The following is a 13,703-nucleotide window of genomic DNA, read 5'->3' as shown; positions in this document are numbered from 1 at the left end:
ACTCCCATTCAACTGCCTCCAGATATCACACAATTCATGCTTTTTAATTATATGAATGAGTCGTTTTTGGGAAGGCAAATGAGGTTCAATGTGATTCCTATCAATCATATGTTCAGTACAATTAAAATCACCACCCAAAAATAAAAACTCTTCAGAGGAACAATTTTGTAAAGTAGAGCATAATAAATCTAAAAACAACATTCTTTCAGCTGCAGCAGTTGGAGCATACACACAAATAAATACAAACACATTACTTTCAAAAACAGCTCTCACTTTTAAAAGTCTGCCTTTAACAATTTCGTCAAAATCAACAGAAATTGGACTAAAACTCTTTGCAAACAAAATAGCAACTCCAGCACTTGTTGAAGTATGATGACTCAAAACTGAGATCCCCTCAAACTCCCTTGCCCAGTCAGCAGCATTTTCTCCATCACTGTGTGTTTCTTGCAACATTATAACATCAAGGTTCTTTTGTTTAATTACTTCATTTAACATGGCTCTTTTCTTCATATCCCTGGCACCATTCACATTCAAAGTAGCCAAACGTACATCACTCATGGCAAGAATAAACAACAAAACCAACAGCCCACCAACACACAACGGATCAGGAATATCCCTTAATTTTCTAAGCATCATTATTCAATTCTTTGCCTAAATTCCTCACAATTTTCTTGAAACGATGAACTTCTTTATTAGTAAAACAGCCTTCTGCCATTAGACTTCGTTTTTTTTCAACAAATTGCTTGATATCAGGAAAATATTCCTGAACACAAACACCTCTCTTATTTTTAGTTGATTTGAGAAACAACTTTATGTCGTCGACATCATAACTTCGACTAGAGAAATCACCCTGAGAGAGCGCTACGCTGGAGTCTGACAATTCACTATCACTTCCTGTCTCATGATCATCACTACCTTGCAAATCAGTTTTTTTGGAAATTTTTACAATTTGAGGTTTATCACTATTTTTCCTTTTCTTTGAACTTTGAACATATTCTGCTCCATCTCTGTATCGACACAATCCACCTCACATACATTCCGCAAAATCGGTAAGACAGAATTCTCTACAGCGTCACTGCTCTTTTTCGGGGTTCCCAGAATCTGTACCCCATCCACAGAATCATTAACAGACTTTACAGCATGAGTCGCACTTGAACACCCCCGATCCGATGAGGTTGGACCAGCCTCAGCGACGCTTAGATAAAGTAACTCTCTTTGATGGCAATGAGAGAGGGAGAACAGAAACAAACTCACCGCTAATCACAACTCCATGCTCAACTAGTTCATTAACCTTTTCAATACTGTTAAGAAAAATCACCATGGCATTATTCATTCTAGAGGTGGATAAAATACCATCATGCCCCACAACTTCTCCAACAGCCATACATCATTCCTCAACGCTTGCCGCGGACACCACTTTAATCGCATGGCGTCGCGTTAACGAGGCCAAACTGCACACTTGGGGCCATCACGCTTCCCTGATAACACAGGCAGCACACGGCCCAACTACCAACAGAAAGGGGAAAAAACCCAAAAGATACCAGATAAGCACAGCAAGAAAAGAGAGAAAAGAATCACTCACCCACACTCACAACACTCCACTCCGTTCACTCACACCGGAAGTGAGTGAGAGAGAGAGAGAGAGAGAGAGAGAGAGAGAGAGAGAGAGAGAGAGAGAGAGAGAGAGAGAGAGAGAGAGAGAAATAAAGTGTCTTCTCTATGCAGATGACCTGGTGCTCCTGTCGCCCACTGAAGAGGGGCTTCAGGACAGCCTGAATCTGCTGGAGGATTACTGTCAGTCCTGGGCCCTGACAGTCAACCTCCAAAAAACTAGAATAATGATGTTCTAGAAACGCTCCAGATCTCAGGGACCAACACACACATTCACACTATCACACAGAACCACTGAAAGCACAAAAACATACACTTACCTTGGCCTGAAAATAACTCCAACAGGTAACTTTGCTTTGGCTGTGAATGAACTCAAAGAGAAAGCTCAAAGGGCTTTCTATGCCATTAAAAGATCAATTAAAATTGACATCCCAATCCAAATTTGGCTCAAACTTTTCAAATCTATAATTGAACCTATTGTTTTATATGGCAGTGAAATGTGGGGTCCTTCCATAAAATTTGATTTCTTAAATTGGGAAAAACATCCGATTGAAACTCTACATTTAGAATTCTGTAAAAGAATACTCAAAGTCCAAAGAAAGACGCCAAACAACGGATGCAGGGCAGAATTAGGCCAATACCCTCTCCTTCTAAACATCCAAAAAAGAGCCATCAAATTCTGGAAACACCTAAAAACAAGCAACCCCAACACATACCATTACAAAGCCCTAAAACACCAAGAGCTGAGCGTAAGTAAGAGTCCCCTGTGCCAGCTGGTGCTGAGACTGCCTGACCTCACACCCGCAGAGATCAGCCAGCCTCAGGAATCACACACACTCACACACATTCGGCTTACACAAATTATAAAACACAGAAAAAGACAAGTACGTCACCCATTGGACAAACACCATTAAAACCAACACAAACTGGAATGTTATTCGGCACTAAATCGAGAACACACTACTTCGATCTACTTGAGCACAGTGAGTGATGTGAAACTCAGGAAAACACTGACGATGTACAGACTCAGTGAGCACAGTCTGGCCATAGAGACGGGCCGGCGCAGACAGACCTGGCTCTCCCGTGAGGACAGACTCTGCTCGCACTGCATCCTGGGAGTGACGGAGACGGAGCTGCACTTCCTCACAGAATGCCCAAAATACCAAGAAATCAGAGACCACTACTACCCCAAAATTAATAAAATATTTCCCCAATTTTACACCTGTAGCCCAACCCAAAAACATAGCTGCAAGATTTGTAGCATCTTGCCATCTCCTGAGGGACAACCAGAAGTAAACAAACACACCCCCATTAGACCTACACACATGTATGTATATAATGTTCAAATTCCAATTCAGTTGTTACATGATTTCTGTATTATCTTTTTTATTTATTATTTTTTTTATATAATTATTTATTTTATTATTTTGTTACTAAAATTATTTTTATTTAGTTTATTATTTTTTCCACATAGGCTTTACTCAGATGTTCTGTTGTTCTAAATATTTTTCCTGTGTTGGTTAAATGCTTTGGCATTACAAAATGTATTTTTTTGTCATGCCAATAAAGCTATCCGAATTGAAAATTGAATTGAGAGAGAGAGAGAGAGAGAGTGAATTCGCTTTCAGGACAAAACCATGACAATAATTTGTCGTTTTCATACTCTTGCATGGGTTTTGTTTCTTTTGCGGTTGTAGGCTGTAGGACGTATTGAGATAACTGAAAACATTTGGCGAAGTGATATGGAGCAAAGAACAAAAGAAAATATTTTGAAAAACGTTCGGTCCAAACAACATTGGACACCATTATATGGAAGAAAATTAAAAAAAAAAAAAAAAAAACCTTTAGTGTTCCATAGAAATTCATACCCAATGCATACAAAAGGGGACATTATCACTATATAAACCTGAGGAGCTGCACTGCCGTCCACTCTGCCGTTTTTTTTTTTTTTTTTTTTTTTGTTTTTTTTGGAGCTTTGAAGTTTTGTTTCCCCAGACTTTTAATGGAAGGACAGAGACTGCCTGTATTTACAGTTGACTTCATGAAAAAAAAAAATACCACATGACGTTTTTGAGTCTTACAGCTTTGATAAAATAGTTACAGACACATTTTAATGATTTAACTGTAAATTAATCCCACTAGAAGGTCTTGTTCCTGACATAACAGTGTGTTGATTTCTACATCAGTATATATCTGCTATGGCAGCAGTGCAGTGATATGATGAACAGGTCAGAGTTTCTCCATCATTAATATAACACAACTGGAACACTTTTATAATCATATTTTGACACAAGGTCTGTCATATACACTGCTGCTGTTTCACTGAAAGACTTTGTGTTACTCACCACAGACGATAATCCTGAAGAGTCTGAATGTTGAATAATAACTGGTGTTGATCTCTAGTTTATATAATCCAGAGTGTTCAGGTCTGGTTTGTTGAATGGTGAGAGATCCAGTCCGAGGGTTCAGCTTCATTTGGTCTCTGAATTCATCAGACCATTGAGGGTTCTCACGGTTCTCTCCAGTCATTTCAGCTATGAGTTTCTCTTCAAACTTCCACTGTATTTTATCATCCTTCAGTATATCAGTATCATAGTTCAGAGTGACAGGACGTCCCTTCAGCACTGATTTATTCACTTGTTCTGCAGCAGCACAGAAACAGAGAAATAGAGATCAGAAATTAGAAACAGAAAACTAACAACATCAGACAACAAAGCATTACTGATCAATTGATCAACATCTCAAATGTTTCATTCACTCAGTTTATGAATATCAGTAATGAACTCAGCTTTCTCTGATTCTACCATATTATAGAAATCTACATGAAGATATAAATGAATTAAATGAGTCGACCTCAAATCTAATGTGTGTTTTGACCAACAGAACAGCCTGAAATCCACACAACAAACATCAGACTACAGATTTAGTTGAGCTTGACTATTTAAAGATCCTCCTTTAAACTAAAAGCAGCAAATACAGGAAAAAATGTGTGAAAAAAGTCTGAATTCTACAGTGGCCCAGAAGTACACACAACACAATGAAATCGAACCAGTGTTGCCAACTAATGTTCAGGGAAGTTGCTAAAGACGGGTGAATTTGTTGCTGAAAGTTGCTAAATGATGTTGTGGGATGACGTCATCACGTAACCATGACGCAAAACTGCATTATTGCGTAGAATACACATAAAAATATGATTTGAAATCAACCGTTAATTTAGATTTGTTATAATATAAATATATTTTATTTGTAAAAATAATAAACATCTTTTTGATCAGATATTTTTATTTTTAAATACAACATTGAATTATTGAACAGTTACACATTTTTGAACAATTACATTTTCTTATTTTCTTATTAACTAGTAAAACTACACATTTTGAACAATTATAGTTTGAAGCAGTGTATTGGTAGTTAGTTAAAAATAGGGCACGATGTACTGTGTTAATATGAAGGAATTATCCATATTGATTTTTCTCAGGTGTTTTACCTGTATTATAATTTACACATTGCATTTTGTGTTTTAGGGTTACAACTTAACAGATCTTGTCCTGGCAGAAAATTACCAGAACCTTTTCTGTTTTTTACAGCGTTTTACAGCGTACTGAACAACAATTATAGGCACAAGCTAATAACATGCTGTATCATAAATGAACAATTATTATTGAACAACTGCAACTATCATCTTAATTCACATATGAAGTGTGTACTGTCATCTTTCTTCAGCTCTCTCCAGGCTGACTTTAAAAATAGCTCAATTTGTTGCTAGGTGCTTTAGGTGCTTTGCTAAGGTAGTCTGAAAAGTTGATAAATCTAGCAGCAAAATTGCTAAGTTGGCAACAATTCTTCCAGTAATCAGATCTGCTGTGATAAAGGTCTATTGGTAAGACTAACTTACTAAAGGTGAAACTGTACCTCCCTGTGTGTGTTGGCAAAATGTCACCTGTATTAAGTCAGTCTTACCAATAGGAACCTACACAAGCTTTGGAATTTGAACATGTCTGTTTCTAAATGTTAAAAGTAATTTTAATGAATACAAATTATATATGTTTTTAATCACTTGGTGGAATTGGCAGTCGTCCCCATGAGCCATGGTAGTATGTTAATTCATTCACAGGTATAAATATGCAGCTATAATGGACGTAGATGGTTTTGAATTAATATTTCATGTGGATATACAGTGGTTACATACTGTTAAAACTAATCGTGGTATTGATATCTTTGTAAAACTGCCGACTCTGTAGAACAGTGGCAAGGACAACTAACTTTACCGAGCTCTAAAAGCCCCCTAGTGACTGGGAGCATTTTCACTGTGTTGTGGCTTTATGCTGTTGCGTGGCTTGATTCACTGAAATTTAAAAAGCAAACTTATGTTTGCTTTTTAAATTTCGTTGTGTTGTGTACTACTGGGCCACCGTAGAATTCACCTTAAAAAAAATAAAAATTGGTCAAAGAGCATCTACATGTTCCTCTGGTCATTCCCAAATGCCAGAAAAACTGTCATTGTAGATCACAGGGCAGATAACAAGCAAACAACAGCCTGTTTCACACTAGACAAGTAAGTGAAGTGTATAAAAGCTTGCAGGAACAGGATGTGAGTGAGTTAAATCATCAGAGAAGCATTCATCACCAGAGAGAAGTCAGCAGTTTCACTGGAAGACGGGTTATAATTTACAAGGTCAAGAAATAAATAACCTATAAATTACAATAAGATCAATAACATGCATTCAGAAAACAGATTGTGTAGTGTACACTAGGACAGACAGGCTGAGACTAAGGAAGTTATAACTGAGCTCCTGACAGATTTTGCCATGGAAATGTACTAATTAAAAACAAAAAGAGTGAAAATCTCTCTGCAGATCTGGAGATCAGGGGTCGTATTCACAAAACATTTTATCTCACCTCTAAGATTCTCCTAAATAACAGTAAAAGTTCTTAGCTAAGAGTTTTCTCTTAAAATCTATTCACAAAACTGCTGAGACAAACTTTTACTAACGAAATAGAGAGTCTTGAGCTAAGAGAAAGGGCGGGGTCGACCTTGTTGATATGGATGATGTCATCACGCTTACTAACTATGATTGGCTGATAAGGGAGGAGTCTCTGTCAGTGATTTAATCAGAGAAATATTGTAGAATGAGGTATCATGTTTCCATATTCAAATAAAGGTTTTAAAATGTAGGCTAAGTGTCACTGAATAAACAAGTATGTGTTCAGCTATTGTCCGCCTCTCACATGTCTGCGTCTCCAGAGACTGAAGAATTAAAGTGACAAATGATGTTTTATATATATATACATACATACATACACACACACACACACACACATATATATACACATAGCTGACGTGTACTTGACCGCAATGTTTCATTCTCCATCATTTAATACATTTTATCTGTACATGAATGAATCTTTATGTTGTCTTCGTAGATTAAAACCTATAAATCATAATATTTATCACATTTATGAAGAAAAGGCTCAGCACTCGAGGCTTTATCACTATTGACTCAATGGTGTTCAGTGTCTTTGGGCGGATTGCTGAGGAGAACATCCGACAACAGCCATTTTAGGATTGTTTGTGATTTGGTCTCAGTGCCTCGGGAGTCCTCATCACTACTCCTAACTTTTCACAGATTTAGGAGCTACTTTTAGCCTTAAGATGTTTTGTGAATACGACCCCTGAACTCTTAAATGGATGGATTAGAACTGGATGTAATGGATTAGTGTGTCTCACAGCACCATGTTCTGATATGTGCTTAAAATCGGCATGAAATCAAAACTGACCCTATTTCCTTTGTTAGTGCATATTACTAGTCTTGTGGTGAACAATTAATCCATGCAAGTTAATACTCAGAAAAAAATTGTTTGTTGTGGTAATCTTTAATCAAAATCTGAAAAGTATAAAACGCTTAAACCACTCCCTCCAACCGTTAGTCTGATATGAGCGAGAGATGGAGAGGAGGAGCGCTAAAGTAAAACCCTGCCCTCTATTTAATATTCCCTTAACTTGGGAATATGTCACAACACTAGAGAAAAGTCGTTTACAACTTCCCCGGCACGTCTTTATCTTAATCTGTAGCCTACCCTTGCTTTGCCTTGCGTACCGCCACTTCTCACTTGTTGCCGGTCATCTAACCCCCACACCGAAACATAGAATCAGGCAATTAATTGTATAAATCATGCGTTCGGAGCTTTTATAAGCATGAGTGACGCAGGCGCGTTCACCAGCACGCTCCAAAAGTGTGCTAAGATTTGCGCGAGCCTTTCCTATGATAAAATGTGAAACCCATTTGAATTCTATTGAGAATGTAGTAAAACGCTATGGAGAAAGTCAAACATGATCTAGAGACAGCCACTAAAAAGACTCATGAAAAGAGGGGAAAACATGATGATGATCCTGCAAGCTTTTTAAACTTCTCATGACCACCTTTACTAGAGTTTATCACGTTCTGTTGTATTTACTGTGGTACATTTGAACTAACTTGTTAAAGAACTTATAATATATAGTCTATTAAGGGAATAGATTTAAAAAAAGAGAAAAAAAGTTAACATTGCCCTAAGCATGCAATGAGGAGTCATCAATGGTCTAGCTGTAATTATATCCTTATTATAACAAATGCTGTGTTAAACAATTACAAGAACTACTTTTTCATAAGGCCAAGTACAAGTGAGATTCATGGATCTTCTAGAATTATTGATTAAACATTAGTTTTCCTCATGTGTAAAGTGTGTTCTGCTTATATGACAGATATGCCCATTAGGAAACAGCTGGCTGTATTTCAAGAATAAACATGTTCAGTATAAGAGCATTTTAAATAGATAGTTTGACTTCCCATGGCACTTTGTAAACAAGTAATTGTTAACTATAGGCTGTTACTTTACTGCCGTTATGTTCTCAACCAACTTTGCATGTTTGGGACATTTTGCAAAAATAAAGCAACAAACAAATAAATAAACCTCACGAGGGAGGAGGGAGCAACCGAGGGAGACAACGAGTCCCCCATCCCAAAAGGAAGTGAACAAAATAGAGTAAATTACCTTTGAAAGTAACTTGATACTTCAAATAAAGATTGTCAATTACATCGTTACACCAGTAGGTGGCAACAAATGATTGTTAAAAATGTATTTGTCATTGAATCATTCATTGCAAAGAAGTGTTCAAAAACATTGATTCATCTATGAAACAAGTGACATCTTTATAATTGAGTCATTGAATCATTTATTCAAACCGATTTAAAAAAAAAAAAAAAATTCATTCAAAATAATTAATGGTTTTTGTAAATAGCCTGCAGCAAATAACATTTTGTCAGAATCTCTAGTAAATTACATGTTATTTTTGTAGTTGTCTATTCAGAATCATGGGAGAATTGTGAACACTTTAAAAAAAATGATTCTCAATTTATTGAGTAAAAACAGCATGGGGGGGGGGGGGGGGGGGGTATTAATTATTTCAGGGAATATAAGGAATATAAGGCAATGTTTTAAAAAACTCCATGTCTATGGTAACAAAACAAAAAGTTTTTATAAAATGATAATCAGCACATTTCAACCTCTTTAACCATTGTTTAAGAAAAGGGATGAGTGAATATTATATTTTCTAGATACATTATTATCCAAATTATTTTGCTTTTTAGAATGCACATCAGCTTCCTTTTGCATTAAAACTGGATTCCCCTTTAAATGTGTTTAATGGCTGATTTTCAAAGTAAACTAAACTGAGAGGTAACCATCCAAAACACTCAGTTTTCTTTAACCTGAGGACAAATGTATTTAAAATGTTTGTGACCTGTTCAATTCAGTATGCACCATATGCAAATTCCTAGACAATGTATCTTTAATTTGGCCAAAATCAAACAGGTAATTTTCTCCAAGTAGAGATTCTGTTGAATGAACATGTTTGTGCCACACACAGTTGATAAATGTTGTTCATTGACCTTTCATGTGCCTGCTTGATAATTGAGAAGATATTGTTTGGAGGAAACATGAAATAGGCCTGTTTAATGCTAGCATATTATATAATTATACAATATTTTATATTTAAATACATCTAAAAAGTCATTGAAAGTATAAAAAAAAAAAAAAAAAAAATCTTCCGATATAGAGTCCCCCCAGTGAATCTCAGCCATTTCCAGCCCTGAATATAACAAACGCCTGCAGAGGGCGCCAGTGGCCTGACGATTGTTTTCACACTTTACAACGCGATCTAATCCTTGTTTAATATTTGCTTACAACATTTATTTCAACTGTCCAATTAATCTTGTAAATCCAATTAATCTTGTAATCTAATCCTGAAAGTGTCCGTATACTGGCAATAAATATCACACACCGCACCATACAGTACTCCAATATAAACTTGACATGAATAACTCTCAGCATAGTAGCACTGAGACATGAATAAACATATACGGAACAGGGTGAAGATATCACAAACTGCGATATTATAATCGTGAACGCGCTAGTTTGCTTTAACACTGTTCATTCTGATTAACTCAATAACTGCGGAGAAATACCAAATTGACCTGTAATCACATACTACGATTAACAAAGATTATCTAATGATTAGAACGGGTACTCACAATCAATCACAGACGCACACAATAACACACAAATTGAGGTTATTTCCCGGTCCCAGGCAAGTTTGTCTCTCGCTTCATTCGGCTGCGTCATGGTGATGATTGACAGGTGAGCTAAGTCCCGCCTTTCCAAATTTTCCATTAAAATTTGGATCAAATTCAATAAAAGTCTTGTGCGTTCGGGGCGACATGAGGGCATTTTTGGCTGAACTATCCTTTAAGAACGACACAATGTTGATCTAAAATAAAATTATAATTACAATGAAAGTAAATATTTCACTCACCAGAAACAGTAACAGTGAATATCTTGAATGAGGATTTGCCATTTCTGATGATCTTTAGTTTGTATTCTCCAGTGTGGTCAGTTTCAGTTGTCTTGATGGTGAGATCTCCAGTCTGACGATTCAGATCCACTTTGTCTTTAAATCTATCATCACTGTACTCAGACTCTTCTTCACACTTATCTTCTGTGTTTTTAGCTACAAGACGGCTGTCATCTCCAAACATCCAGAATATCTTATCTCCTGTCTGTATTTTAGTATTGGCACGTAGAGTCACATCCGCCCCCTTCATCACTGACACTGACTTCTCTTCATCTGTCAAAGAAACAGAGAAAAATACAGAAATCAGAACCAGAAAACCAACAGCAGCAGAAATAAACAGAAGAAACACTGACATATCACACCTGACATACTGTATCACAAACATATCATTTACTCTATTTTAAGTTGAAAAGAGCTCAACTTCTCATTGTAGAAATCTGAATGTAAGTATAAATCTCTACACCTCATGTGTGTTTCACTGATGAAACTGTGTTGAACTCCAGTCTGTGTTTCTAAGAGTAAAAATCCACTCAAATGACATGAAATATGAGTGTGTTGAATTGAGTTTGTGTGAAGAAATGGTTCTGAATGTTTGATTTGTGATCAGATAATGACTGTACTGCAGTTCAATAATGATCAGGAATAATGAGGAGGATTGTGACTGATAAAGTTGATCAAACAATCCTGCAGACAGAAGCAACATTATCACTATATAAACCTGAGGAGCTGCACTGCCGTCCACTCTGCCGTTTTTGTTTTTTTTTGGTTTTTTTTTTTTTGGAGCTTTGAAGTTTTGTTTCCCCAGACTTGTAATGGAAGGACAGAGACTGCCTGTATTTACAGTTGACTTCATGAAAAAAAAAAAATACCACATGACGTTTTTGAGTCTTACAGCTTTGATAAAATAGTTAGAGACACATTTTAATGATTCAACTCTGTACATTAATTCCACTAGAAGGTCTTGTTCCTGACATAACAGTGTGTTGATTTCTACATCAGTATATATCTGCTATGGCAGCAGTGCAGTGATATGATGAACAGGTCAGAGTTTCTCCATCATTAATATAACACAACTGGAACACTTTTATAATCATATTTTGACACAAGGTCTGTCATATACACTGCTGCTGTTTCACTGAAAGACTTTGTGTTACTCACCAAAGACCATAATCCTGAAGAGTCTGAATGTTGAATAATAACTGGCATTGATCTCTAGTTTATATAATCCAGAGTGTTCAGGTGTGGTTTGTTGAATGAAGAGAGATCCAGTCTGAGGGTCCAGCTTCATTTGGTCTCTGAATTCATCATCAGACCATTGAGGTTTCTCACGGTTCTCTCCAGTCATTTCAGCTATGAGTTTCTCTTCAAACTTCCACTGTATTTCATCATCCTTCTGTATTTCAGTATCATAGTTCAGAGCAACAGGACGTCCCTTCAGCACTGATTTATTCACTTGAAGTGTTGCAGCAGCACAGAAACAGAGAAATAGAGATCAGAAATCAGAAACAGAAAACTAACAACATCAGACAACAAAGCATTACTGATCAATTGTTCAACATCTCAAATGTTTCATTCACTCAGTTTATGAATATCAGTAATGAACTCAGCTTTCTCTGATTCTACCATATTATAGAAATCTACATGAAGATATAAATGAATTAAATGAGTCGACCTCAAATCTAATGTGTGTTTTGACCATCAGAACAGCCTGAAATCCACACAACAAACATCAGACTACAGATTTAGTTGAGCTTGACTATTTAAAGATCCTCTTTTAAACCAAAAGAAGCAAATACAGAAAAAAATGTGTGAAAAAAGTCTGAATTCTACGGTGGCCCAGTAGTGCACAACACAACGAAATTAAAAAAGCAAACATAAGTTCACAACACAATGAAATCAAACCAGTGTTGCCAATTAATGTTCAGGGAAGTTGCTAAAGACGGGTGGATTTGTTGCTGAAAGTTGCTAAATGATGTTGTGGGATGACGTCAGCACGTAACCATGACGCAAAACTGCATTATTGCGTAGAATACACATAAAAATATGATTTGAAATCAACTGTTAATTTAGATTTGTTCATAATATAAATATATTTATAATAATATAAACCTATTTTATTTGTAAAAGTAATATAAACAACATCTTTTTGACCTTGACCTTTGAGTGTACCTAACTGAACAACAATGATAGGCACAAGCTAATAACATGCTGTATCATAAATGAACAATTATTATTGAACAACTGCAACTATCAACTTAATTCACATATGAAGTGTGTACTGTCATCTTTCTTCAGCTCTCTCCAGGCTGATGTGCTGCTTGACTGGCTGCTGTTCAGTGGTTTCCTCTTTTTGTGTCATTTAGATTGTTTAAGTCACTTTTCAAAAGTTGTTAAGAGTTGCCAAATAAATTTTAAAAATAGCTAAATTTGTTGCTAGGTGCTTTTAGGTGCTTTGCTAAGGTAGTCTGAAAAGTTGCTAAATCTAGCAACAAAATTGCTAAGTTGGCAACAATGTTTCTGGTAATCAATTCTGCTGTGATAAAGGTCTATTGGTAAGACTAACTTACTAAAGGTGAAACTGTACCTCCCTGTGTGTGTTGGCAACATGTAATATGATTAATCTGGTGCACCTTCACACATCTAACAAGGTGCATGGAATATAGACAAAACTAAATATAGGCGATACCTGCAACACTTGTGGTGTTAAAGGGTCAAGAATAAACATAAAATGTAGCTAAAAAATTAATACTTTATTTTGCCAACGCGTTTTAGCACAGAGGCCTCAATCAGAGCTAAAATGTCACAGGTGTGTGTAGGTTCCTTTAAATACAGAGACAGAATTCAAACTTACAAAGAACCAATGAAAAAACTGCATATAATATCATCCACCAATCACAACACTTTAAAAGTACATAATCACACATCAACCAATGATTTCCTTACATCAAACACTGCTGAGGAAAAGAAAATATATACCATGCACACCTTCACTGAAAACTTATAAAAATGTACAAAAAAAAAAATAGTATAAAATATTTCTGTGTATGTATGTAGATAACAACGATCATGTACTTTTATAAACAGATACAATATATACCCTTGTTTAAAAGGCCTTAAAATATATATACACAATGCACATCTTTTTGAAGAACATTTCTATAAAAATTCTTTTAAGACCAATTCTTCATTAATCCCAGTAGGG

General features: G+C 36.0%; 1 protein-coding gene across 7 annotated transcripts in view; it reads right to left on the bottom strand.

Moving 5' to 3' along the window:
- Positions 1 to 13,703, bottom strand: part of LOC127508049 (uncharacterized) — a 422,397-nt gene that overhangs the window by 6,718 nt on the left and 401,976 nt on the right. For all 7 annotated transcript variants that reach the window (XM_051885588.1, XM_051885590.1, XM_051885589.1 and 4 more), the window contains 3 exons: positions 11,660 to 11,953; positions 10,463 to 10,774; positions 3,957 to 4,253 (listed from right to left, as the gene is read on the bottom strand). In XM_051885588.1, coding sequence (XP_051741548.1) covers positions 3,957 to 4,253; positions 10,463 to 10,774; positions 11,660 to 11,953 — 903 coding nt within the window. The remainder of the gene's footprint in view (positions 1 to 3,956; positions 4,254 to 10,462; positions 10,775 to 11,659; positions 11,954 to 13,703) is intronic.

Source organism: Ctenopharyngodon idella, chromosome 3, assembly GCF_019924925.1.
Source record: "Ctenopharyngodon idella isolate HZGC_01 chromosome 3, HZGC01, whole genome shotgun sequence".
NCBI classification, from domain to species: domain Eukaryota; kingdom Metazoa; phylum Chordata; class Actinopteri; order Cypriniformes; family Xenocyprididae; genus Ctenopharyngodon; species Ctenopharyngodon idella.
This window is presented reverse-complemented; position numbering and strand designations above follow the sequence as displayed.